The sequence below is a fragment of the Canis lupus genome, chromosome 23 (assembly GCF_011100685.1).
Source record: "Canis lupus familiaris isolate Mischka breed German Shepherd chromosome 23, alternate assembly UU_Cfam_GSD_1.0, whole genome shotgun sequence".
Taxonomy (NCBI): Eukaryota; Metazoa; Chordata; class Mammalia; order Carnivora; family Canidae; genus Canis; species Canis lupus.
The window spans coordinates 32,125,942-32,153,469 of NC_049244.1; the positions used below are offsets into that span (position 1 = coordinate 32,125,942).

Consider the following 27,528-nt stretch of genomic DNA (forward strand, 5'->3'; position numbering starts at 1 on the left):
CCATCCATTCACTGAACAGGTAGTGAGTATTTACAGCATGCCTGGGCCTGAGGATATAGGTGTGAACAAGATAGACCATACCCCTGGGATCATGGGAGAAAGATGCCATTCCTGGCTGGATTAATTCCCTAGGACTACCATATAAAATCATGGTAAGCCGGGTGCTTAGAACAATAGAGATTTATTCTCTCACCGTTTTGGAGGCCAGAAGTTGGAAATCAAGGTGCGGGCCAAGGTGATTCCTTCTGGAAGCTCTGAGGGATAATCCCTTCCATGACTGTCTCCTAGCTTTTGGTGGTTGCTAGCACTCCTTGGTACTCTTTGGTTGTAGCTACATAAATTCAATCTCGGTGGTGATAGGAGCCTTGTTGTGTCCATTACCTCCCAGCTGCCCTCTAGGCTATGGAAGGTGCATAGAGCCTTGCCATTTCCCCATGACTCCTGGGCAGGCCTTGGCCTGTTTGCAGTCAAATGCTCTACCACTGAGATATACCCCCGGCCTGTTTGAATTGAGCATCTTGCTCTTGGCTTCCCTTATGAAGCCCCTTTTGCCCATCTGCTGACTTCTCTCCTTCTGCCACCTGGTTTTGCTATGTTGCATTTTCTCTCAACTGATCTCCTTCATTGTGCCTTTGATTATGGCTCTGTCAGATCAAAGAGGAGTCTTCTCTCAGCCCAGGGCCTGTGGCCCTCCTGAGTGCTCCCATGGCAACATGTCTCTGTGGATGTGCCAAGTCTACAGACCCCCCAGCTGACAGATAAACTAATTATCCATGTTTCTCTGAAAATTCAGTCATGGTGAGTGCGACCTGGGCTCCCTGTATTTCTCCTGTTTCCCTTCAGACCTTCTAGGAAGGACTTAAACTCTGTCCTAAATCTGGTAGAAACCAGTTAGCCCATGAGGATGGCATCATAGACCAGAGTTAGGCTAGTCATCTTCCATGGGTATACTCTGCCTAGAATACCTATAAATGTAAACCATATTTAGTTTTGTTTTTGTTTACTAAATACCCCTGGGGTTGCAGCTGGTGTCTTTCTGGTGTTCTGAAGGGTCACACAGACTTCTGCAGAAGTCTGTAAGTGTGCTGATAGCTTGAAAGCCATTTTATTATTGTATGCTAAAATAATGAATTAATTGATCAGAAATTACAAGAACAAGTTCAACTTTCACTGAACAAATTATGTTAGCATATTTGTCCAGGCCAGAGTCCTTGCCTGTCTAGATGATGGGTGGGCAAGCAGTGGCCTGTTTTCATGCCGTAATAGCAAGGCAGATTTACATGAGTGCACCAGAAACCTTATGGCTCACAAAGCCTAAAATATTTACTATTTGTCCCTTGGCAGAAAGTTTGCCAACTGTTAGCAAAGATTATTATAGTGGACATCATTTAGCCCAGCTCCTGGATAGTAAACTAAGGCCACCTGGGAAGGGTGTGCTCCTGAGTAGGCTGGATGACTTCCTGTAGAATGATGTTCTTTTCCAGCCAAGATGGTGTATCATCTTCAGAGATTTAGGGAATGCAAGCCAAGACTCAATTAATTGATGGTGCTATGGCTAGTGTGTATAGTAAGATCTCAAGCAGTAGGGCACATACCTATCTCTTAGTAGTCTTTTGAAGATGTGATAATGTCTTTGAAAACATTTTATAAGCTCTAAGGGCTATTTATTAAAGCGTATGTCAAAATCCCCTCAAAAATGAAATACTTACATATAAATCTAACAAGATATGGATGAGATCTTTATGAAGACAATGGCAAAACTCTGATGAACAAAATTAAAGAACTAAGTTGAGAGATATTCCATGTTCATGGATGGGAAGATTCAATATTGTCAAGGTGGCAGTTCTTCCCAACTTGAGCTATAGATTTAATGCAATCCTTTTTTTTTTTTTTTTAAGATTTTTTTATTTATTTATTCGTAGAGACACACACAGAGAGAGAGAGAGAGGCAGAGACACAGGCTGAGGGAGAAGCAGGCTCCATGCAGGGAGCCCGACGTGGGACTCGATCCTGGGTCTCCAGGATCCCACTCCAGGCTGCAGGTGGTGCTAAACTGCTGCGCCACCGGGGCTGCCCAATTTACTGCAATCCTAATGAAAATCCTGACAGGTTATTTTATGGGCATAGACAAAATGATTCTAAAGTCTATATGGAGAGATAAGAGACCTCAAATAGCCAAAATAATATTGAAGAGCAAAGTTGGAGAACTTTAAGACTTACTATAAAGTTGCAATAATCAAGAGAGTGCAGTATTGGCAAAAGAATACAAACATAGATCAATGGAACAGAATAGAGAACCCAGAAAAAAGACCCCCACAAATATAGTCAACTGATCTTTTACAGAGGAGCAAAGGCAATAAAATGTAACAAAGACAATCTTTTGAACAAATCATACTAGAACAACTGGACACCCATCTGCACGCGAAAATTGAAGGATCATGGAGCTGCTATCAAGACACAGACCTTACAGTCTTCATAAAAGGCATATATCTTAATTTTTATCTAATAATTTAAAAAACAGTAATAGATAATATTAATGAGTGATTATTATGGGTCAGGTGTAATGATAAACACTTTACAATAGCATCATTAGCTCTTCATACTACCTTGAGAAATAGTTATGTTGTATCCACGTTACCAGTGAGAAATCTGGGGCTCAGAGAGGTTGTGTGGGTTGCCCAGGGTCACACTGTTATTATCTATTTGGATTAGAACCCAAGTCTTCTGACTTCAACTCCAATGCTCTCTTAACTGTACCATAGCTGGCTAGGTAAGGGTCCTCCAAAGGAGGCAGGTATATATATTTTTTGGCTGATTAGTAAAGCTTTGCATCTTTATTTATTTATTTATTTATTTATTTTTTGAAAAATTTATTTTAAATCCAATTAATTAACATATAGTGTAATACTAGTTTCAGAGGTAGAATTCAAGAAGAGTTGGATATAACACAGTGCTCATGACATCACGTGCCCTCCTTCAAGCCCATCCCCCAGTGACACTGTTTCCCCAACCCCCTCCCCTCCTGTGACCCTCTGTTTCGTATGATTAAGAGTCTCTTTTTCCTCCCTCTGTTTTTATCTTCTTTATTTTTCCTTCCCTTTCCAGATGTCCATCTGTTTTGCTTCTTTAATTCCACAAAGGAGTGAAAGTATAGGGTAATTTTCTTTCCTGACTTATTTCTTTTTTTTTTAATAAATTTATTTTTTATTGGTGTTCAATTTGCCAACATACAGAATAACACCCAGTGCTCATCCCATCAAGTGCCCACCTCAGTGCCCGCCACCCAGTCACGCCCACCCCCCGCCCACTTCCCCTTCTACCACCCCTAGATCGTTTCCCAGAGTTAGGAGTCTTTGCATCATTTTTTAAAAGGAAGGGCAGGTGGGCCTAAGGAATGTGGTGAAGCATGAAGAAAACACAGCCCATGTCTCTGGCCATTCCTAGATTTAGCACTGAATTTTGGCTGCTATGGAGTGAAGTTCCACATCATTTTGCTGAAATGTGAACCTAAGATGTAAAGCACAAAAGGGCCTTCCAGGAGGTACACAATTTGCCGTTTGCCATCTATCATCATTCCATACATTATATACATCAGAGCAGCTCTTATGATGTAGAGAAAGGGTGACCCCTTCCTTCCTGAGAAAGCCAGCCAGTAATACTGCTGATGGAAATCAGGAGGAGGTTAAGGAGAATTGACATCTTACAAGAAAGAGAGTATACTTGATTGTATTACTCAATTTGAAAATTAATAGAAATCTTAGAACATGCCCACATTTAGATATTACCAATTGAGTGTCCTTGGGAAATGAGGAATAACCATCCATGGGCCTGGTTACTTCATATGTGCTCTCGCCTCCCACACGCCACAACTTGGCCTTCCCTGTCTGGGCCCCAGACACACTGCTGCCCTTAAATTCAGGGTCTCCTGGTACAGAGTTAGAGACCAGTACGTTGCAGATGTGCTTCCTCCCCTGAGAAACTGCAGGCTGGTATCCTGGCTAAGGAGTTGTTCCCACACTGATTCAGTCACCGGCCCATTCACCCAAATGCAGATGGGCTGCTGGGGCTCTCACCAGCTCCTGGATGCATTCCTACCTCAGAGAGCCCACGGTGCCCTGAGCTGTGTATCCCATCTTCCTTTTTGCAAGCCCTCACCCCTCCTATTGTAAACACAAGATGTGGGGCCTTCTGTGACTGCAACTAGAGACTTCTATGTGTCAGACACAGAGGTGTTAGTATTCCCAATAAATGCATGGGGTGGGGGCCTTGCCAAGCCTCCCAGAGCTCTGACTAGAGAGGCGCTGGCCCTCGTCCCTGGCCTTCCTGGGTCTAGGACGTAGGGCTCTGGCCTTGCTTGCACAGGGGCCCCACGCTCCCCTGGCATCCCATGCGGGCAAACATGCAGGGAAGGGGATTTGTTCCCTGTGCCTGTCACTCTGCACTGCGTGGAGGGAAATAGGGCTTTTGTGAGCTCTTAAGCGAATCCGCCGGCCCATTGTCTGGGTCTGCTCTCCACAGAACTCCACCAGCGCCCATGAGGACCGGGCGGGGCTGGGAAAGGCCGGATGTATGCCCGGCTAGGGCTGAAAACACTATTCATCCCAGAAACACCCTATTAAGCAGCAACAATGGCACAAAGAGGGAGGAGAGAGGAGCCTGGAACGAGGAGGCAGAGGCAGCGGGCAGAGGAAGGAGAGGTGAGGGTGGGGGAGGGAGCGAAGAGGCCCAGGGGGAGGGGGGAATCACAGGGAGGAAGGGCACCCACACCCCAAAGAGAGGCTGCTCATCATGTCCTTGGGGCCCTGGGGAAGGATTTAGAGCTCTAAGAAGCCACTCCTGCGGAGACACCCACCCCTGGCATGCTCAGTGGGGTTCACAGGGAATTGATAGGGAGATGAAAGGTAGGCTGTGCCCACCCACCGGGGAGGTGAGTCCCCTTCCCTCCTAAAGCATTTGAAGTCCATGGTGGGCCCTGTCCCATTACGACAGTGCAAATGAGGTAGTAGGCTGAAAGAAGAGCTGAGGGGACCCCGAGTGTGGGGGAGAGAGAAAACTCAGAAGGGTTTATGAGGTTTCCCCTCATAATCCAAAGGGCTGCCAGGGAGAAAGAGGTGGTTCTTTTGGGGGGTCCTTTTGGGGGCACAACAAGGGCCAAGGAAAGGAAATCCCAAGGAGTCAGCCTTCGGAGAGCTGGAACAACCTGAACAGCCAGCCTGGAAAGGTAGTGAATGGCTCATCCTCAGTGGTATGTAAGCAGACACCAAATGATCCACTGATGAGTGCACTGTATCAGAGGCTCAAGCTTAGGATGGTGGAGTATACCAAACTTCTGGAACTTTTTAAAAAAATATTTTATTATTTCTTCATGAAAGACACACAGAGAGAAGCAGAGACATAGGCAGAGGAGAAGCAGGCTCCCTGCGGGGAGCCGGGTGCAGGACTCCATCCTAGGATCCTGGGATCACGCTCTGAGCCGAAGGCAGACACTCAACCGCTGAGCCACCCAGGGCTCCCTCTGGAGTTTTTTAGACCTTGAGAGGTTCTGAATTGAGAACGATGCCGAGATTTGGGGCCCAACCCCCAGCGTATTTGGATAAGAAGTGATAGAGTGTCCAGACATCTGAACAAGTTATCATGTCCAAGCCAGAGGACATGGAACAGAGCTCCAGGTCCTGAAGCCACTGGACTTGAACTTTCCTCAGGTCGGAAGGAAGAGAACTGCAGGTGTCATTTTTCCTGAAGCCTGTTCTTTTGGTCAGAAAGCCAAGATAAAGAGTTGAGAGGTACCAGCCTCTCAAGGAGACCCCTGCCTCCAACCTGGCAGAGAAATACAAGGCCGAGTAGATGAAGGACTCTCCCCGTGAGCTTCCTCACTGAAGAGGAGGGGGTGACTTCCAGGTGCCCCCCACTGCCAATTGTTAACTTAGAAGCTGCACTTCAGCATCCACTCAAGGAAGAGCCTCGGTCCAGAAAGGCCCAGAGAACCACCTCATCCGTTGTCCACCAGGGGCACTGGGCAGAGGGATAGCCAGGCTTGCACTGCATGCTGATGGCAGAGCCAAGCCTGGACCCAGCGCAGGTCTCCTCTCTGGTTGAGAGCGCTGCCGGAAGCCCAGGACCTCCAGGTTATGCCATCACATTTACCCGGTTCCTAAAGCTACAACGCCAGAGCCCTGGTAGCTGCAGGAGTGTGACAGCTCCTGCCTTGGGAGGTTTCAGGCTCCAGACTTGCCCCTGCTCTCCCTTCCTGCTGTGGGGGACAGATCAGGTGCTCACAGCCAGAGCAGAAGCTGGACTCTGGCCGCCAGACCCGCCGCCTACAGTTGTGCAAACCCAGCAGCCTCCCTTGCAGGCCAACAAGGGGAGTTTTGCCTGGAGCCTCAAATCCCTCTGGAGATATTTCTGCACAAAGACATGCACTGCAAGAGTTTTACAAGGCTCAGGGAGGACATTTGTGGCATTGAGACTATTTGGGACCTCAGGAGATTCTGGAAGCCAGGAGCCAGTCAATGTTATTGATTGGGAAACACAAATAGAAATCTTCCCAGGGCCCTTCCAGACACCTTGGCAGTGAGAAAGAGGCCTTGGGGGCACGAGTGAGAGGCAGGGCTGGACAGGCTTTCCCTGACAAGGAGAAATGGAGCGGCAAGAGGTCCATTCTTGAGGGCAGGAGGCATTTGTGGAGTTCAAGGGCCCTTGCCGGAGGGGCCTTGGGCATCACCCCATCGATCCCCCATGGCTGCACAGCTCAGGGAGGCCTGAACCATGATCTCACAGCTAAGAATGAGCCATTCCCTGGCAGGCTCCTCTTGGGGTCTGCTCTTGGTGGTCCATTGCTTCCATCACTTCTTGCCTCCCTTTGACACTCTGTGTAGTTAACAGTGGTCACATGGTGCAGCAGGACAGGGTTAGACCTGTGGAGAGAGGACACGTTGCAAGCAGTTCCGGATCAGTCCTCCAGCACAGGGTGAAATGATAAAAGCAGACAGTGAAGCTTGCACTGAGTGGTGGCTCTGGATGGAGGCGAGGGTGGGACAGACATGGTGGCTTGAGTCATCAGGAAGGTCTTCTGGAGAAAGAGTGAGTGGGCCTCCACCTTGCTGCCTACAGCCCTGGAACCTAGGGCTGTTTGCACAGCTGGGCCCACCGGTCAGCTCTCCACTGGCTGTGAGTTGCCACTGCCAGGCATCCTGCAGGGAGCCCGTGCAGGTGAGCCTTGTCACTTGGTGTTGCTCTCACAGAGCCTACGGGACACTGTGCCAGGAAACCACAGAGAAGGTGACACAGAACACAGGCCATAAAAGACCGAGGTGCCAGTGGGGGTGAAGGTGACACAGAACACAGGCCATAAAAGGCCGAGGTGCCAGTGGGGGTGGACTGCATCTTCGGGTGCAGGAGGAGAGTGAAGCCTGGGTGGTCAGGCAGGCTTCCCAGAAGGGACGAGAGTCTTCCCAGCTGTGGCCGGAGGAGTTTGGTGGGTGGACAGTTAGGGTGGGATGAGGACAGATTCGGTCTGGGGTGCCTGGGTGGTGATTCTGGGGGCTGCAGTAGGCCAGGCTGGCTCTCTGGAGAGGGAGGGGGAGGCCTCTGAGTGGGGGTAGGGTGGGCAATGAGGAGTCTTGAGGCTGTGTGCAAGGAGAGCAGTGGGGCACAGCAGACCCAGCACTGTAGTCTGACCCACAGACCCAGCATAGACACCTGGAAGAGGGTGTCAACAGAGAGGGTTAGCACCTGGTGGCAGGTGAGCTTTGGAGCAGCCCTAGGGGGCTCTGGTGGTCCCTGGGGACTTAGCAGCCCTAGTCTGGTTCAGGATGTGTCCAGAAGAACATGAGAGCCTGCCTGGGCAGCCCCCACCCCTTCCTTTTCTGACTGGTGGCCCCTCACCTGGCACATCCTCTGAGCCCCTGCCACAGCCATCCCCCTAGGGGTACCTGGATTTCTCTGAGTGCTACCAGTGTATGCAGGGACCCTCGGGCCAGTCCCCATGCCAGTGGCTTCAGAGCGTTACTGTGCCATAGATCAATCCAGGATGAGGGCACAGGAGGGCCTGGAAGGGGAGGCAGACGGCAGCGCGTTTCTTCTGATGAACGAGCTCGGGCCACCATCCGTCGCTGGCCTTCATTAGAGCTGCAGGGAGTCATTTTGCATGGGTGTGTGGGCTCTCCCCCTGCTCTTCTCCAGGGTGACTGATGCCCTGGGGGCCACACCCCCCAAAAGTGAGAGGCCCTCTTTTCTTGTGCGCGAGAAAAGCAGGAGGCAGCAGGCTTATTATGCATGGTCTCTTTCTTTTCTTTCTCTTTCTTTCTTTCTTTCTTTCTTTCTTTCTTTTTCTTTCTTTCTTTCTTCTTTCTCTTTCTCTCTTTCTTTCTCTTTCTTTCTTCTTTCTCTTTCTCTCTTTCTTTCTCTTTCTTTCTTTTTCTTTCTTTCTTTCTTTCTTTCTTTCTTTCTTTCTTTCTTTCTCTCTCTCTCTCTCTTTCTTTCTTCTTCTTCTTCTTTTTTTTTTTAAAGATTTTATTTATTTATTCATGGGAAACACAGAGAGAGAGGCAGAGACATGGGCAGAGGGAGAAGCAGGCTTCCCACTTCGGGAAGCCCGACCCTGGGATCATGACCTGAGCTGAAGGCAGACGCTCAACCACTGAGCCACCCCGGTGCCCCTGCATGGCTATTTCTTATGCACCACTGGTGCCCACTCACTGGCGTGTCAGAGTGGCTGGGGTGATCACATTTCATCTCCATCAGAACTCGTGGTGCTGGAGGGCTGGAAATGCCGGGCTCCTCAATTTTAATCGTTCTTTGACTTTCCTCACACAAATGCAAATAGGTGAGCACTGAGCATCATTGCACTCCCAGCCAGGCCTGCACGGTCGGTGGTGGGTGTTGATTTAAATGATGTCCTTGGACCACTGCATCCCTCTGTGATTCCCTTTTCTCTCCCTGTGCCTTCTGTGTGTGTGTGTGTGTGTGTGTGTGTGTGTGTGTGTCTCATTGCTGCTGGGTGGGGCAAAAGGGCAGGTTCATGTTGTTGTCAGGGAGGAGTCTGGGTCAGGAGGAGGTGAGGCTCAGCTTCAGGTCTGGTTATAAAGGCCCCAGGGATGCCTGATGGCCAGGGAGTGGACAGGGCAGCCAGCAGTCAGGCCTGGGCCAGAGGCAGCCTCGGAAGTCTGCTTTGCCTTTGCATGCTCACGTGATCTGGTCAGTGTGGCTTGTGCCTACAGGTGTTTGATGCCCAAGAGATCTGGAGATCCCTGGCCAAGGGTGGAGACCCCTGGTTTTCTTCTTGGTTCTCTGGCTGTGGCATATCTTCAGGATCTGAGAGGGTGTTGGACCATCTTAAAGGATGAGGGAATACAGAGATCAGAATGGAAAAGAGAACTGAGATGGAAGGAAAAGAAGACAGAAGAAGAAATTTGGCAAAGGAAAGACTGTGAATGTTTGGGATTTTTGTACCCCAGATGGAAGGCTTTCACTCTCCCCCTACCCTGTTCCTGTTTTGTCTCACCTGTGCAGGCTTCTCCTTCATTGTAGAATGGCTGTCAGTCCTGGCAGCCCAAGTCCCGCATCTGCCACTGAGCCATGCGGAGACAAGAAGTTGTGCCCTGGGTGGGGAGGCCAAGGTGGAGAACACACAGAATGAGTAGAAGCTGTGCAGGGGCACGGGGAGGGGGATGCTGTGGGAGTATGTGGGTCACAGGACAGACACTGTTGTCATCCTGTCTTTGTTCTGAAGAACTACCTCCGACCCTGCCCCCCTTGGGAAAACAAGGGCAGTGGAGCTGCTTGCCACCCCCTTCCCAAGGGCTGTGGATACAGGGAGAGACCCTTGTCTTAAGTTCTTGGTGGCCTCCTCAGAGGGAATCTGAGATAGTAGATGGGAGAGGAACCCATTGCCTTGCACTGTCACGGGAGGGGAGCAGGGTGCAGAGGAGGGCAATACTGGGGGCACTGGGCTTGGGGTGTGGCTCGTTCATCCATCCCTTCCATGCCAGCCTCACATGCTCTGCATGAGCTCCAGGGCACTGAGAGGAACCCGGTACCCAGAAAGCCCAGCGCTGCTTTCTGGGCTTCACCTTGTTTCTGGGGGTGAGGCGGGGGAGCCACTCGGCAATCCGGGCTCCTTCTTGTTGGCCTTCCCCATTGCTTCAGACCGAGCAGGGCCACATGGGGTCCAGCTGGTCCTCCCGGCAGAGCCCACAGGACAGGCATTTAGCGAGCTCTAGCGGAGGCTGTGGCCCTCCCCAGGTCCCTTCAGGCACAGCATCTGTGGGGGGAAGGAGGCTGCAGCAGGCCGCCTGTCTGTGGTTGGGCAGGGGGTGGCTGAGGAGACGCTGATGTGGTTGGAGGTTTAAATGTGGCTTCTCCATCAGCTGAGGCTGCCAGGGCCTGGTGGAGCCAAATGCATCCTTCAGAGGGGCCTTAGGGTGGGAGACTGGTCGCCGGCCCCGCCCCACTGGGCGCAGCTGAGGACCTCGGGCTGGTGAGAGACTGCGCTGTGGTGAGAGACACCAGGTGAGGGACACCCAACATGGAACCTAGCCACAGCCTCTGTGTGGGGACCCCTATGACAGCTTGCCAGAGGCCGCGAGAAGCCCTTGGCGAACAGTATCTCATGTTACCTTCATGCGGGGGACGGCCAAGCATGAGCTGTGGGGGTCCCAGTGACTTGCTGCTGAAGGTCGGACAACCGGCTGGCGGTGGAGCTATAACCCCCCACCCCTGGGTGCGTCCGATCCAAGTCCAGTGTGACCAGGACTCGGCCACTCTGCAGGCACCCCCTCCTGCGTGCCGTGCCGGAGGATGTGGCGGGAGAGGGACGGGAGACGTGGCGCTCCCCCCCGTGGGCTACTGACACGGGTCCTGAGGGTCAAGGGGAGCCTGGCAGGAGCACGTGGCAGCCCAGAGATGCGGCTGAGGGAGATGAGTGAGCACAGCAGCGAGGTGGCAGGTGCCTAGACAGCCACAGTGGTGGGGCACCTTCCATCCCAAGGCCTGAAGGGCAAGGGGAGGGACCCCGTAGGCAGAGGGGGGCACCAGCCTCTGCCCACTCGGGACGGAGGAGCCAGGGATGTGCTCCCGTGCTGAGGGGCCCAGCTGGTGCGGTCCCTAAGGGGCTGCCCTCTAGGAAGAAACAGGGAGGAGAGGGATCCCCACAGGATCTGGACAAGCAAATGAACACTGTTCCTTGCCTCCTAGGAAGGATGTCTTTGAGGGAGACACCAGCCTTGTCTGTGCCTATATTTGCCAAACTCTCAGCATGCGGCCTTTTGTTGGAGAAAACCTTACAGCTTTATCCCCGGCATCTTACCCTCCTCTTGTGGATTGAATTGTGCACCCCTAAACACACCCAAAAAAAGGTGTATTGAAGCCCTAACCCCCAGCACCTCACAATATGACCTTATTTGGAAATACGGTCATAATGGATGCAGGTAGTTAACATGAGGTCCTGCGGAAGTGGGATGGGCCTCTAACCTAACTTGACCGGTGTCCTTGCAAAACAGCCATGTGAAGACTGAGACACGCAGGGACAAAGCAGAGATTGCAGTTATGCAGCCGCAGGCCCAGCGGCACCAAAGTTTGCCAGCAAACCACCAGAAGCTGGGAAAGATTCTCCCTGACAGGTTACAGAGGGAACGTGGCTCTGCTCACACCCTGATTTTAGACTTTTAGCTTCCAGAACTGAGGCAATACATGTGTGTTATTTCAAGCCCCCCCCCCCCCCGCCCCACCCCCGGTGGTGGTACTCTGTGGCAGCCTTGGGAAACTAATACATTTCCCAAGAGAGTTGCCCTTTGGTGTCTTGCTATGTTTCTTCGAGAACACTCTAAAGACCTAAAAGCCAGAAGTTACCATCTGATGCCAGAGAGGAATGGGATCCTCTCCAGCCATATACCATGTCTGGGGCCAGGGTGGGCAGAGAGGGCCGCCCTTCAGGGGCTTATCTCCAGCCCGTTCCAGCTCCCCAGCTGCACTGCCCATGCCCTGTCCCCATGCTCTGGTCTGTTGCCCTGTGACCCTTGGTAGAGCCCTCGGAGGGAGGGCAGTCAGGGGCCTGGGTACATGTTCTCAGGCTGTTCTCAGGCTGTGCCCCGTGTAGATCAAGTGCAGATGGAGAGCTACCCCAACTCCCTGAGGCGTGCTGCTGTGTTGTGACCCGTCTATGTATGCTGTGGCTTCCTTCTGTTTATGGTAATTAATTGCACCTTGGAAAAGAAGAGAAACAGAAAGAGGAGGGGGGCCGGTTACTGCACTGATCTGCACATTCCTTAAAAGAGCAAATTTCACAGTTTGTATTTATCATTTAAATGCCTGTTCTGACTCAGTCAGTCCATCAGTCAGCAGATGGGTTGGACTGGCTCATCTGTTTACTCGGGCTTGTTTCTCTTCCTTACCGGCCACCATGACACATCCATCAGCGGAGACTTCTCTAATAATAGCTTCTCTTACCTAGCATTTTACACTTGGCAAAGACAGTCAATGAGTGTTAGTCCAATGTTGTTGTTAAGAATATGCAGAGAGCAGCTCTCTGGGCATGGTCTGGCTGGCTCCTGGGTGCAGGCGGGGCTGCCTCTACCCGTGAGGATCAGGCTTTGATGCTCAGACGTGACTTCCTTGGCATGTCAGTTGTGGCACTGGGACTAGAACCCAGGACTCCAGAGTTGCTTGAGTGTTTTGCTCAGCGTGGCCGTGTTGCTTTTGAACCATTTACATTGGCACCAGGTGGCTGAGATGGGAGCTTCCATGGAGACATCAGTGAGGAGGTGATTGCTGTAATCCCCGTGCATGGTGGGGTGGGGGTGGGGGTGAAGCCCTGGACTCAGATAGGTGGCTGAGAATGCGATGGAATGCACAGCTGCGGAAGGTGCTGCAGAGAAAGAGTCCCTGGGGCATGGCAAGTGATGTGATGAGACTAAGGGGAAACAGGGAATCACAGCTAGATGCCTCTGAGGCTTCCCTCCTGGACTCCAGGGAAGGGTGGTTTGGAAAGCTTGGGTGGGGGCAGTGTGCACGAGAGGATGTGTGGTGTAGAGAGAAGATTTAGTTGGGCTGGACACACGGGATGGGATGCGCAAGGCTTCCTTGGAATACTTTCTTGCTTTAACCTTTTGTAGCTGTGCTGGGTCCAGGCTGGTGATGCCAGAACATGGGTTCTTGAGGCTGGTTGGTGTCCTCAAGAGTTCTCACTCAACCAGTTCACTCCAAACCCAGAGCTGGCAAAGTCTCTGTCTCCCTTGGTCCAAGGAGGCAGCTTGAGGCCAATTCCAAGGGGGTAGGGATGACATTCCAGGGAGGCTGGCCAGTGCCAGCAGCGGGAAGTGTGGGCGTGGTGTGAAGTTGGGGGTTGGAAGCTGTTGGTTCTGGGACTCTGTCTCAGGGACTGAGCATCCAGAGCAGGGCCACATGGGCACATGGAGGCAGGACACAGCTGTGAGGAAGGTCAGGGAAAAGAGCCACATAAGAACTCTGCAGGGAGGCTGGGCTGAGTCCTTGGCAGGCTGCTGTGATGGATGGAGCAGGGCCAGGGGTGCGGGCACCATAGTAGCCAGGGTGGTGGCCGGAGCGCATGGGCTCCAGGTGGTGCTCGGGCTGCCCTGCTGAGCCCAGGTCTGGAGGGCAGCACGGGCATCCCCTCACTGTGGTCAGGGCAGGGGTCGCCAGCACATTCTGGTCCTCAGCACACTCTGGATGTGGGCGTGGGGGAGACTGTTTAATGGCTATCTTACCTGCCAGTTCACACTCGGTCGTAGGGCAGGGATGTGTGTGTGTGTGTGTGTGTGTGTGTGTGTGTGTGTAGATGTGTATGTAGGGGGTGGTGACCCCTGTGCTTTCATCAGCCAGGAGTTGGGGAAGGAAGGAGGCAGTGCCAGCTGTCTGCCAGGCTTCAGTACCCCTGTCATTTTATTCAGTGCTCACAGCTGTCCCAGGGATTCCTCTCTCCTGCCGTACACTGAGGCTGTACATGCAGATTTATCCGCATGGTTATTTGATTAAGTTCTGTTTCCCCGCTTGCCTGCAAGCTCCCTGAGGGGTGAGATGTCCGTCTATACCCTCTGCTCCTTCTCTGATGCCTGCGCAGAACTCACTCCGCCCCTAGCAGTTGCTCAGACAGCTCTTTGCTGAACGGATACCGGGGCCACTTTATACCATTGCGTTTCAGACCTCTCCCAACCATCCCAAGCCCTCGCAAAGGCTCTGGGAGGGAGTTGGGGCTTCAGTGAGCTGCCCCTCAGCTCCTTGTGTGTACCTAACAACAGCTTGGCTCTTGCAGCTACAGCATGGTGTGGGTTCCAGGCTTCAGGAGTTCCTGGGCCCGGAGGGAGTACAGGGCAATGACGCATGGCTGTGCTGGCTCTTCTGGGCTCGGAGGGCCCACAGCCTCACCTCTTCAAATACACAGGAGGCACTGCTCCGAGAAGGCCTGGAAGCCCCGATTCCATCTGTGCATGTTGTTGCATATTGTTACCACCACGGAAGGACGTTGTAAATATTTTCAGCTGAATGTCTGATTAATGTCTCTCCAAAAAGAATGGCAGAGCTGTAAGGAGAGGGGTTTATTTATCTCTCTTTCACCATGATGGGTATCTAATTCATCCCAAATGTCAATACATCCCGAGGTGCCAATCCAGACAGAGACAGTTGCCGCCTGCAGAGCCAGGCAGCAGCTGCCTCTTCCTCCACTCAGAGGGCTCCGACCTGGCCCCTGACCCGGACCTGCAGGCACCGGCCTCCAGAGTTGGAGGGGACACCCTGAGGGTTTCCCTGTATCAAAACCACTGCAAGGAAATTGTTTCCTGGGAAAATGGGTTCTCTCTGCCAGGCTTCTCATGTGCCTGGGTCCTCGGGTTCTTGCTAGCCCAGCCAGCTCTTTCCAGAGGCCTCCTTCTGTCTCCCCGCATGGCCTCCCTCCCCTCCTGCTCAGTCTTCTCACCCTCTCGGATGTTTGGGGTGGCTCCCACTTCCTTCCCATCAACCTGTTTCTGCTGCCGCCCTTGTTGCCTCTGGGTAGTCACTCTGTTCTCTGTCCCAAGAGCCAGGTGGAGCTCTCCATCCTTCCCTCTTCCCCACTACTCACCAGCACCCGGAGACCAGTGTCCCATCGCCCTCTACCTCCACACAGTGTGGAGATGGGCCCACTCATTCCCCACATGCACAAGAACCCCATCCATTCCCTTGAATTTCTGTCTCCTTCTCATGCGCTCAGCCAAAATAGTAAGGCGAGTGTGACTTTGCTTCTTGTCCTTCCCTGGACTAGACCCGAGTCTTTCTAGGGCACCCACCTCTCTGATAGGCTGCTGTATCCTCAACGTGTCACTCCTTGGTCTTTCCAACGTGCAAGGAAGAATGTAGATGAGCTATTATTAGATATTTAATATTGTTGAGTCTTACAGATCTCTTATAGGTGTCTTACAGATAGCACCGTTAGGGTTTTTGCAATAGCTAAGGAAACTGAAGCTTGGCGTGATTAAGTGATAATAATAATAATAGTAATGATAATGATGATAATAATAATAATAATAATGGCATATTTGCAGTGCTTTATCCCCACCCCCTACCCCCAGTCCTGTATATTAGCTGGCTCTAGCCCCATTCGGTGGATAAGGAAGGAGGGAGAGACGGATGGGGATGGGAAGGAGAAAGAGGGAGGGAGGGAGAGAGAGAGAGAAGAAGGAGAGAATGAGTGATGGAAGTGGGATCCGGACCTAGTCTGCCCACAGCTGCACCCACTTTCCCCCTGTGTATGTGCCCTTCCCAGCGGGCAGAGGCCAGGCGGTGGGTGGAGCTCCCAGAGTTGCATCCCCTGTAGGCATCAGATCTGACAGCAACACATGCACCTCCAGCTGGTTGGCCCCCACGCCACTGTTTGAGAGCAGAAGTGATGGTAAATATTTAATTGTGCTTCCACCATAACTTTCTGCCAGAGCTCTCAATATGCTTTATAAATGCAAATGAGTGCTCTTTTCCTCTCCAGGGAGATGTAAACCTCCTCAAATCACTTTTATTCAGCCCCCACCAGAATGTAATGCCATAATCAGGAGCTCTCTGTGCCAGAAAAGAAACTGCCCTTAATCATATCGAGTGGATGGTTTATGGTTCTGTGGTCTTCTGTCTCCACAGCGGGCAGGATGCAGAGAAATGGATTCCTCTTGCTGCAACTTCTGTCCAGTAGGGTGGATGAAAACATTATTTAGAAACAGTTTCAATTATAGCCCTGGAGCAGGTGACTATGAATATAATGAAGTCTTAGATTATATTAATGGGGTTAACAGGACAAACTAGTGCTTGGGAGGTTTAGAAATGAAGGCTAATTCTTATTTTTGATTCTGAACTCTATTTCGCTTGCTGCCACTTCCTCTGCCTCTTTACCACTACTTCCGCTTGGTCCTGAGGTTAAGGCAGGGGTGATGCGTTATTCTGGGGGCTTTTGTGGCTCCTTGGCTTTAGGAGCAAAGCACCCACCCTGACCCCAATGGCCACAGTAGAGCCCCAGAAGCCCACATGTGCCTGGTGGGTGGCACACTGGGGTTTGGAGCTACGGCATCAGGGTGGGAGGCTGTGTGACCTTGCAGGAGGCACTGCTCCTCTCTGCACACTGGTCCCCAACTCTGTCAAATGCATTCACTGGCTCCTGCTTCAGACCCACCTGGCGGAGGCATTTTAATCATGAAGATGAATTTCTGCAGAGCCTCATGGAGTGTCTTTTGAGAAGCATGTTATGTAAATTCGGTGTGTCATTATGATCATTATTAGTGCTGTGGAGTGGAGATGAGGGGGAGAGGGAGGGTTGCTCCAGGAAGGGCCCGGCCTCCCCAGCTGTCAGAAGAATCAGAGGAGAAAACAAACTCAAGAAGTCTGTTCCAGCGCTTACCTTCCTTCTGATGTACGCCGGGTAGGGCTCTCAGTCCAAACCCAAACTCAAACGGGCAAGAAAATACAGCTTGTTATATTTACTCTACTTCTCTCGATTTGCTTTTTAGACCCCCATTCCCTCAGGGTGGCAGAAATGTGACCAAGGTTAAGGACTGGTTGTGTAGTGCCCAATTGTGGAGGAAGCTGCCTCACTGGTCCTGTCAGTACCTGTCCACACCGCACTCATTGAGACTCCCCATAGCCCGTCTGACCCTTGCTTATATATAGTATAGTCCACGCAGGTCCCCTCTGTGTGGTTCTGAGTCCCTTTCATTAGCCCCAGCAGGACCTAAGGCTTCCTCCGCTCTGTCCAAGCCGTATCAGCCTGGTGGAGTTGCTTGCTGCTGTGGTACCATGCTGGCATGCTGGCCAAGGCCCTGTCACCTCCACAGATTCCCACCATCCATTCTCTGGGATGAGTCACTAGGAGACAAGAGCATGGTGAACCTGTTTTCTCAACACAGGTCCTCATTTATCACTTTGATTTTCATTCCCTCCGCCCTGCCCATAGGGTGGCTTTCTTCCCAAACCTTTGGTTTATGCCAGGAGTCATTCCTAAGGGTCCCACAATTTTATAACTGTGCATTCTGCATTCATATCTCCCATCTCCTGCCTAAAGCACTGAACACAGAATAGGGGTGCTCAGGAGAAACAGGAAACAGAGGAAGGAAAAGCCAACACAACTCATGTCTATTTCCCCCTCCTCTGTTTGCTGAGCACTTATACAGTGGGGCCGGTACCTTTGATGCATGTCCTGAGAAATCCAGGTAGAGAAGACACCTCCACCAGCCTAAACGGCACCATTGTGTGAATTTTAAGAAGGTGCCCCTCTGGAACAACTGGATATCCACATGATAAAAACAATTGTACATTTGATTCATATCCCCTACCTTACACAAAAATTAACTCAGAATAGATCACAGACCTAGGTAGGAGAAAAACCTTTGTGACCATGGGTTAGGCAAAGATTTCTCAGTATGATACCAGACCATAAAAGAAAAAAATTGATAAATTGGACTTCATCAAAATTTAAGACTTCTTTTTGAAATATACTGTTAAAGAGAAAAAGATAAGCTGCAGAATGGAAGAAATTATTTGCAAAGTATGTATCAGGTAGAGGACTGGAATCCAAAATATATAAAGAACTCTCCAAACTCAATAATAAGAAATGTGGAAATTGTAAAATCTTGAACACACTGCACCAAATGAAAAAACTACAATGAGATACTACCACGGACTGGTGAAGATGGCCCAAATTAGAAATGACCGACCATACCAAGTTAGTGAGGATGTGAAGGAACTGGACTGTGCACACACTCTGACATATAGCCCCAAACTGGGAATAACAGGTGAACCAGTAGACAAACTGCAGTGTGTCCATACAGTGGAATGCTACTCAGCAACTAAAAGGGATGAACCGCTGATATATACAACACGATCAATCTTTTTTTTTTTTAAGATTTATTTATTTATCTTAGGGAGCATGCAAGCAAAGGAGGAAGGGAGGGGCAGAGGGAGAGAGAGAGAGAGAGAGAGAGAGAGAGAGAATCTCCAGCAGACTCCCTGCTGAGTGTGGAGCCTGATGCAGGGCTCTATCCCATGACCCTGAAATCATGACTTGAGCTGAAGCCAAAAGTCAGACTCTTAACCAACTGAGCCACCCAGGCTCCCACAACATCTAACCAATCTTAAAAAAAATATATATATCCTAGGTGCAAAAAGCCAGATAAAATATAATATGTACTATATTTATATAAAATTCATATAAAATTCTAGAAAATCCCAGTTAATCAATGTATAGTGATAGAAAGCAAATCAATCATTACCTCAGGACATTGATAAGGTGGGACCCGGCCAGGAGGAAAGGAGGATTTATGAAGGGACAAGACACCTCTGGGAATGATGAATATATTTATTATCTTGATTGTGGTGATGGTTTCACATATAAAATATATGACAGACCTTATCAGATTATATGCCTTAACCATGTGCAGTTTATTGTATGTCATTCCTACCTCAATAAAACTGCTGAAAAAAAACCAAAGAGGCTTTTGGTTTTGCTGCTCAGGAGCTCAGGAGCAGCTTTTGGGGAACAGTTTCCACTGAGAGGTGTGAACTGACAGCGGTCAATAATAGGCTGAAGAGCAAAAAAGAAAAAAAAAAAAAAGAGGTGCCTCGTCCTCGGGATGCTTGACTGCTGTCTGCCAGAAAACTGGTCTTGTGAACAGCAAGTGCGTGGTCACTATGTGCCTGGTGATTTTAGTGTGTGAACTGTAGCTACTGCCACGGCTCCCAGCAGCTCCCAGCTGAGTCAGGGTGCCTCTTTCCCTGACTGGCCGGGGGATCAGTAGCCAGGAAGCGGGCCGCAGGGACCTGAGAGATGGTGCTTTGGTGTGAGTCCTGGCTGAGTCTTGGGGAAGGGGATGGCATGCATCTGGGCCCAGGGGCAAAGGGACCTGCAGGGAGGCTGAGTCTTGGGAGAGTGATGGGGGCCAGGAGAGTCGATAAGAAACCACCCAAGGGTGTCAACATGGTAGGGGACAGTTGTGGGGAGAAGTGGGGACAGACACATGAGGCTGGAGAAGCAACCCAGTGGGGAGGAAGAGGGCAGAAATACATGGCTCAGGAAGGCCAAGGAACAAATTAAATCTGGCTGCTGGGTTGACATAGCTCTGGAAGAGCCTCTGGAAGAGTATGCTGGGAAGAAGCCATGTGTGGGGGTAAAGTGTCTGGAGCGATGACTTCATCCACCACAGGCGTCTTTTGGGCTTTCAGGGAGAGAGTAATGGATGTAGCATCAGGATACCTGATGGTCTGAGCCATGGCATCCTGAGGAGCCTCTTCCCCTCTCTGAGCCTTAGGTTTCACAAAGAGGCCCAAGGCTCCTGACACTGACATTTACAGTCCTTAGTAACCTCATAAGCATAAGGACCACTGTCTAGCAATCCTTATGACTCACCAGATTTTCTCTTTTGACCCACAGAAACTTTAATGGACACCAGGACAGCTACTGCAGAGCTGGGCTGGACAGCCAATCCTGCATCAGGGGTGAGTGTCAACCATCCATTCTTCAGTCCTGCTGTGTGGTCCTGGGCCTGTAGGATGGCTGGAGGAGCAGAGCCTGCATAGGGCAGGAAATCTGGGGGGATGGAATATAGGTGTGAATGGCTATGTCCCCTGCCCATCCACAGAGAGGCAGGACCAGGGGTCTCAGAGCTGAGCCTGCTCCCTAGTGTGGTGTTGCAGGCCATCTCCTGACACAGTCCTTCAGGGAGCTGGCCCCTAGGTAACTGTGTGGGTATAGGGCTAGTGGCTGCCAAGAGCTGGGCACTCAGGCTGGTGGTGCTGATACAGATCAGAAATCAGAAATCTGTGATGCCCACAGGGCTGCCAAGAGGCAAAGGCATAAGGAGAACTAGAGGTCAGAAGGGCTAAGGCTTTCTTTCACCTGGTGCTTGGCTTAGAGAGATATTCTTCATTCATTTGGTCAGTGTTTGTGCCCCTGGTCAAACCCTGTTAATTATAAGAATGGACCAGCTCTGAGGACCTCATGGCCTCCCATGGGTGCTGGAGACCACTATGTTCATGGATAGGCTAAAGGACATCTCTTCTTTGTGGGAGTGGAGAGATCAATAGGCAAGTATGGCCCAGAGCTGGAAGTGAGGAACTTAGAAGGGACACACAAGCCTTTGCAGAGAAGGTGCCTGCTAGTTGGGGTGTACAGAGTATGTAGGAGTTTGACAGATGGTGAATGAGGAGTCTGCAAAGATAGTTCAAGTAGGACCCATAGTCAATTGGAGGGAGAGGGTCATGAAAAGACATGAGAGAGGAGAGTCTGTGTTTCTGAAACATGGCAGGGTATAGACAGTGCTGAGATAGGGCTGGGGTATGAGCTGGAAAGGGGCACGGTGGTAGGACCGTGCCTACCATGCTGAGGCAGCACTGTCGATTCTCTCCTGTAGGAAATGGACAGATCCTGAGCAGGAGAATGACATGGCCACGCTTGCTGACAGGACTGTAGGGAACAGTTGAGAGAAAAGCAGTTAAGAGCTTCTCCCAGCTGTCTTGGGTGGGTCGGAAGAGAGGGCTGAAAACAGGCTACTTAGAGGGCTGTTAGAGCAAAGCAAAGGAGGAAGGACTGGCAGCATTTGGCAATGGATGGACTGCCGGCAGGGACGAAGCAGGAGATGGAAGAGGAGAGATGACGTCCAGAAGCCTGGCATGGGTGACTGGCTCCCCGCAGGGCTTGATCACCAGGGGAGGGGGCAGGGGAGTGAGGGGACTCTTCACTCCAGCAAGGGAGCCAAGTCGGCGGGGGCAGGGCAGTCCACGTCTCCCGTCTCCTTCCCTGCCCTTGGTGATCTCTAGCCTGAGCCTGTCTACACCCTGTGGTGCACGTCACAACAAGGCATAACCAGGCCGTGGCCCCCTTTTACTGTAGGGACAGTTCTAAATGGGACACTAGGGTCCCAACAGGCTCTGCCTACTTCCCAGCTCTCGCTGTCTCCCTTCCAGCCCCAATACTTACAGAACAGCCCTCCCCAACTCCCAACCCCCGCCAGGAGCAGGTGTCCTATCTTAGGAGTCAGGAAGGCAAGGATTAGGATGGGTTGGTGTTTGCCGAATCAGGACCAGGGGCAGGGGCCAGTCCTGCCCATGCTGACCAAGTCCCAGTCCTGCTGGGAGCACCATGGGCTATGAGGGAACCTTTCCCACTTCTACCAGGAAATTTACGCCAAACCAATGAGGCAGCAACTCTCCAGGCTGCTGGATATTAAGAACTTGCCACTCTTTTACAAATTACGTTATTGTTTGAAGGCCTGTGTTTTCATGAGGCATCGACATGATTTATGGTTAATTTTCCCCTTGATTTTTGTACACACCACCTGTCTTCTTTAAACTTCTGCTCTCCTTTCCCAAGGAAGATTGTCCTTTAGGAAAACACTCAAAGTCAAGTGATGCCCTTTAGAGACAGCAGCTGGCTGGGCTGCTCCATGCTTGCCCTCCCACTGGTTAGCAGCCACGACTCAGCCACCTTTCCCCCATGCTTTTCTCTCAAGAACTTACAGCCGGGTACTTCTTCTCTTCGTGCCCTGAGCAGCTTCAGAGCCTGTCTGGTTTATAGTGAGTGGTGGGAGGGTCAGGCTGGCCCTCACCCAGGGTCGAGAGGGAGCAACAGGGACTATGCTTCCATTTCTCACCCTCTCCCCATTGCCCACTCTTCTCATCCTAGGTTGTTGCCCCCGATTCTCTGAACACCCCAGTGGCTCTCAAGTGTGTGTCCCTATCCCATCTTGCATTGGATGCTCATGAGCATGTCAATCTAAGCCTGGACCAAACAGAATTCACCTCCCTTCCCATCTCCCACCAAACAGGTGGGCTCCATTTTACCACGTCGTAGAGGCCAAACACTGGAGCAATTCTTCTCTATCATCTTCAGGTCCATCTGCAGGGACACCTTCGTTGCATCCCTGACCTCGCTGGGTCCGCATCCCAGGTCCACCGAGGGCCAGGGTGCTTTCCTCAGTAACACTTGGCACAGTTACATATTTTGCCTCTTTATATGTTAGTGTTGGGTTAATTTCTACCCCCCTGGCTTCTAGCACCCCTTTGGTTATACCAAAGGGGTAATCTCCAAGGTAGCTGGGGTCCTGCCTATTTGTGCACCATTGGAAATTGACCACCTAGTTCACCACCTGACTTGGGTCCTTGTTGCAAGTTTCTGACCTGGGCAGGTGGGTCGATGACAGTGCCATTCTCAGAGATGGGGGACATGGGAGGAGCAGCATGCTTGGGCAGGAAGAGGCCGAGTTCAGCATCAGACCTGTTGAGTTTGAAGGGCACCCATGGGACTGGCTCTGCCAGTGCTTGACTCGTGAGCAGTGGAATTGGAAGGCAGGCAGCCTCACATCCATGGGAGGGGAGCCTGGCATGGCTGTGGCCTCCCAGGGAGCATCTGGAGGGAGAAGAGGTGACAACTTTGGATGAGCAACCTGCGCTGCAATGTCAAATACAGAAGGAAGAACCTGGGAAGGAGGCTGAGGAGGCAGGAGAAAACCATGAGGTGGTTCTCTCAGAGGAGCCAGGAGTGTGTCAAGGGGGGAGGGGGGTCAGAATTGGCAAGAGCCTCAGGGGTTGGGTGGGCTCAGTTACAGGGCCCCTGTTGGTGACTTGTGTGGAGGGTTTCACAGGGGACAGGAGTAGAAGCCAGAGAGCAAGAGTTGAAGGTCAGCGAGAGGTGAGGCGATGGAGACAGCACTTCATGTAGGGGAAGGAAGACCACACATGGGGATGGAGGGAACGGGGCTGTGGGTCGTGTTGGCCTTGCAGGGGACGGGATTCCTTTTCTGCTGAAATGGCAGGACAGAGATCAAGGGCCTGCAGAGAGATATGGGTACTCAAGGTTTGGTGACAGAAGCCATAAAACAGAAAATTCTTTCAATGATCTATCTTCTCGCTGAGGTTAGAGGCCAGATTCAGAGAGCGAGGGTGGGTGGTCATGGGTTTAGGAGGGTGGGGCAGCTTTGAAGGAACCACTGCTAGAGAGCTGGAGAGAGGCATGTTTAGAAGGAGTGTGGTGGCCTAGCTGTGGTGGCGGGCCATGCGTCTGCGACACCTCGATCAGTGGGCCTCCTTCAGTTGTCTGATCATACTGGAGGAAATGTGTTGCTGGAATCATCCTGAGGTGTGGATTTGCAAGCATAGAGGGCCTGGTCCTCGAGGACCAGGAGTAGAGGACATCGGTGAGAGGAGGTTGGTGTCTTGTGTCATGGCATCTATTCAGTAAGAAGAAGAGTGAAGCCACAGCAGTCTGACCACTGTGACAAAGTGTAGGGGCCCAGATGGAGGGGTGGAAGCTGAGACTCATGAGACTGGTGGAGGGCCATAGGCCGTGGACTTGAGTCAGGGCTTGGATTTAAGACAGGTAGAGAGGGGATCGCCCGGGTGGCTCAGCGGCTTAAGTGCCTGCCTTCAGCCCAGGTTGTGATCCTGGAGACCCAGGATCGAGTCCCATGTCGGGCTCCCTGCATGGAGCCTGCTTCTCCCTCTGCCTGTGTCTCTGTCTGTCTCTGTCTCTCCCTCTCTCTCTATCATGAATAAATAAATAAAATCTTAAAAAAAAAAAAAAAGACAGGTAGAGAGTACTTCTGGGTAGTAAAGAGGTCCAGGGAGAGGGGCCAACGTCAGGCATCTGAGAAGCCAGGAGCCTGGGTGGGTGGCCCACATCTTCGTGGGACCCACTGAGGCAGAGACATCCCTCATCCCTACCCTCAAGAGGGAGCAGAGGCCTCAGAGCCTCTCTGCAGTCTGGATACCAAGCACGCATGCTCACGACGGAGAAGGGTGGGCTGGCATTGTTCTGGTAGCCTGAGTGTTCCCAAAGAACTGAGTTTGCCTTGACCAGAAGGAGCATAATTCTTCCAGGGGGCCCACCTGGCGTTCCAATGAACCCTATCCACAGGGCATGGCCTGTGAGGCTGGCTCCTCAGAGAGAGGCCGTGGGGTTCTTCCTTTTACGGGGCTCACTGGGTGTCTTCACTGCTGTGCTCGAGAACCGCCAGTTGTGGAGACGAATTGGACTGCCTGCCCCACACAGAGCCCACAAACTGTTTTCAGTTATGTTGCTGGAAAGCAGATCATAATATTCCGTGGCACAACCAGGAAGGAGTTGTACCCAAATGTTGCTTTCAGATCTAATTGCACCGTTAATTCAAAGCCTTTAGGTCGAACCTGAAGTGGAGGCCACCTGGTGAGCAGAGGGAGAAAGGAACATTTATAGAGTCACAAATGCCAGGGAGGAGCTCAGCTCCCAGCAACTGTATCCCTGGGGACCCTCACTGGTGACACTGGCATGGTGCCGGCTTCTGACATAGTGTCCATGGCTCTGTGAGCTAACCAGGTGTTGCTGTGTGGCCTTCCCCGCTGGCCAGAGGATGGAGCAGCTCTATCTCTATCCCTGGGGCTCAGCAGCAGCCCAGCAGGCGGTAGACTCCAATAAATGTTTGTTGGCCCAATAAATGAGGAGAACTCTTGATACTTTTGCATCTCCAACCCAGGGTTCTGAACTTAGAAAATGTTCAATTTTAGTATATGTGCTGCTGAAGCGAGCACGGAACTTAGAAAATGTTCAATTTAGGTTTACTGTAGCCCAATAAAATGATTGTCGTAGGCCTCTCAAAACCCAGTTGGTTGTCAGTATCTTTTTAAAGAGCTTACTTCGTGATGCAAATGGTGCCACCTCTCCTGAGGTAAACATGATCAAGGACACCAGGACACCTACCAGAAGGTGCCAGTTGCTTTCAGATGCTGGATGGTAGGTCAGAAAAGCAAGCCCAGGTGCCTCTAATAGTGGGGCTTATTCCACTTGCTTGTTGGAAATCCAGCCCCAGAGTTGTTTTGCTTTTCAAGAGTTTTTCTGGGGTTCGCTGTGTACTGGGGCCGCCGGTGGCTTCTGTGTTGGAGGGACATGTGGCCTTAGTGTAAACATCTACCTGAGTGATCTTCAAAGAGCACTCTGTGGGCTTCCAGACCCCAGCTCCATCTGCACTGCCCTTGGGAACCCATCTTCATAGCCTGTGACATACTCTGTTGACTACTTTAATATTGGCACATCTTTATGTGCCAATATGGGAAGGAGAATTTGATGGAGGAAGGATGGAAAAAGGAGTCCAGAGCCAAGCCTGATGAGCCTTCAGGATGAGTGTGCTGGGTGTGTGTGCCTATATATATGTCTGTGTATATGTGTGTCTGATTGTATATCTATATGTGTGTGTGTATATGTGCACATGTGTATATATACGTGTATGTGTGTATGTGAGCATCTGTATATATATGTTTATATGTGTGTCTATGTATATGTATGTGTGTATATATGTATATGTGTGTATGCATATATGTGTGTATATGTGTGTCTGTATATATGTATATCTATGTATTTATAGTCACCTGCATACCTGTATGTGTGTCTATATGCGGGTCTGTATATGCATGTGTATGTGTGAAGTTAAATGATTTCAATCCTGGAGTTCTGAAAGTATCTTAAATGATGGGAGGGTTATTGGACTTAGTGGCAGAGCTTCCAGAGGAGGCCACCGTAAAGGGAATGACACGAATTTAAACATGTGTATCTGGTAAATGAACTCAGTATGTCCTGACACAAGATACACGTCCACGAGAGCAGGACAAGGGCCTCACTGCACAGCCACTCCTTGCTGTCCACATGGACCCTCCTGGACACTTGGCTGTCCTAGGCCGCCTCTTGCTTCCTGTCAGTCATCCAGGCACTCCTGCCGGCTGCCCTTATCATGGGAATAAGGAAAGCATGCTCAGGAGAGAAATCCACTCTAATAACACCCCATTCGTTCCAAGGCCATGCAAAATCAATTGAAATTTATCTGTCTGATGGATGAGAAGTTCTGGAGGAGCTCTGAAGGCTCTAGGCCTTGGCATCAAATAAACTGGCTCCCATTCCAGCTCTGCAGCTCCCCTCTGTGTGATCTTGGGCTGGGCATTTAGACTCTTTCAGCTCCAGATTGGCCCTCTCCTCAGTGGGGCAAAGATGGCATCTTTTCCATAGATGCGATGAGTCAGTAAAACATTTTCTGCGGTAAACATTCAAGAAGTGTTAGCATAGTACTAACCCTTTGGAGGACTGGATTTTTCTCTTTTCTTTATTTGATGACTCAATCATGTTAATGAAGACAGAAAAGCCCGAACTAAATTAGGCAAATTCAAGAGAAATTTAGCTCTGGGCTAAATGATTTTGTGAATGGAGTTTTCTGGTGTTTGAATTTCAGGCCTTGACAGGGGACAGGCAGGCAAAGGGGGTTGGGATTGGTCATCCTTTCTCAGACTGGCACTACTACCTAGGACTTGGGAGCCTTTGGCCTGGTCGCTTATTGCTGAAAGTCACACTTTTATATCGGTCAGGTTCTCTGGTGGCCAGTGACAGAAAAGCCCAACTCAGTCTTAAAGGAGGTGCCCTGCCTGGCTCATGTAACTGAATGGTACAGGGGCTGATGTGGCTTGTGTGGGCTCTCCAGAGGCTTTGGTCTCGTCTCTGCCCCTGCTCATTCTTTCTTTCCCCATCCACTTTCTCCTGTGTCTGCTCTCATGGTGCTGGCTCCGTGCTGGGCCTCCTCTAGGTCACAAGAAGTCTGCAGCAGCCCCAGTCCCTACAACCTCATTCATTCATATCCCCTGGGGAAGAACACATCCCTCCTTGTGGTTGCCTTGGGAGAAGCCCTTGAAAGTAGCTCCGAATGGGCCTCAGGGGCTTGGCTTGAATCCCATGGCTGCCCTGAACTAGTCCTGCACAAGCAGAGCGCCCGGTGACCCAACTAAATTCTGTGCCCTACCTCTGTGTTGTGCTGAGCCCACCAGAAGCCCAGGGATGGAGGACAAGAGGGAGTAAGTCCCCAGAAGGAATTGGGGAATAGCTACAGGAAGGATGAACAGGTGCTAGATGGGGAAAAATTAGAACTCGTGTATCACAGGCCGTAAGTGCATGACAGCCATGCACACATTAATCCTCATGACAGCCACACTTTACAGATGAGGAATCTAAGGCACAGAATCAGCTGTGAAATTACTTCCAATCACATGGCTAGAAAGTGCCAGAGC

At 51.0% G+C, this 27,528-nt stretch overlaps 1 protein-coding gene and 1 long non-coding RNA gene across 4 annotated transcripts in view; one reads left to right on the forward strand and one right to left on the reverse strand.

The window, feature by feature from the left end:
- The window catches only part of EPHB1 (EPH receptor B1), a 474,596-nt gene that overhangs the window by 161,969 nt on the left and 285,099 nt on the right, over window positions 1-27,528 (forward strand). For all 3 annotated transcript variants that reach the window (XM_038570949.1, XM_038570950.1, XM_038570948.1), the window contains one exon: window positions 19,889-19,953. In XM_038570949.1, the coding sequence (XP_038426877.1) occupies window positions 19,897-19,953 (57 nt within the window). In that variant the 5' untranslated portion in view covers window positions 19,889-19,896. The remainder of the gene's footprint in view (window positions 1-19,888; window positions 19,954-27,528) is intronic.
- On the reverse strand, window positions 19,928-24,635 carry LOC119877434. The gene is made up of 3 exons (XR_005377055.1): window positions 24,340-24,635; window positions 22,633-22,861; window positions 19,928-20,044 (listed from the first exon to the last, which is right to left on the reverse strand). It is a non-coding gene; the product is annotated as an uncharacterized LOC119877434 (long non-coding RNA).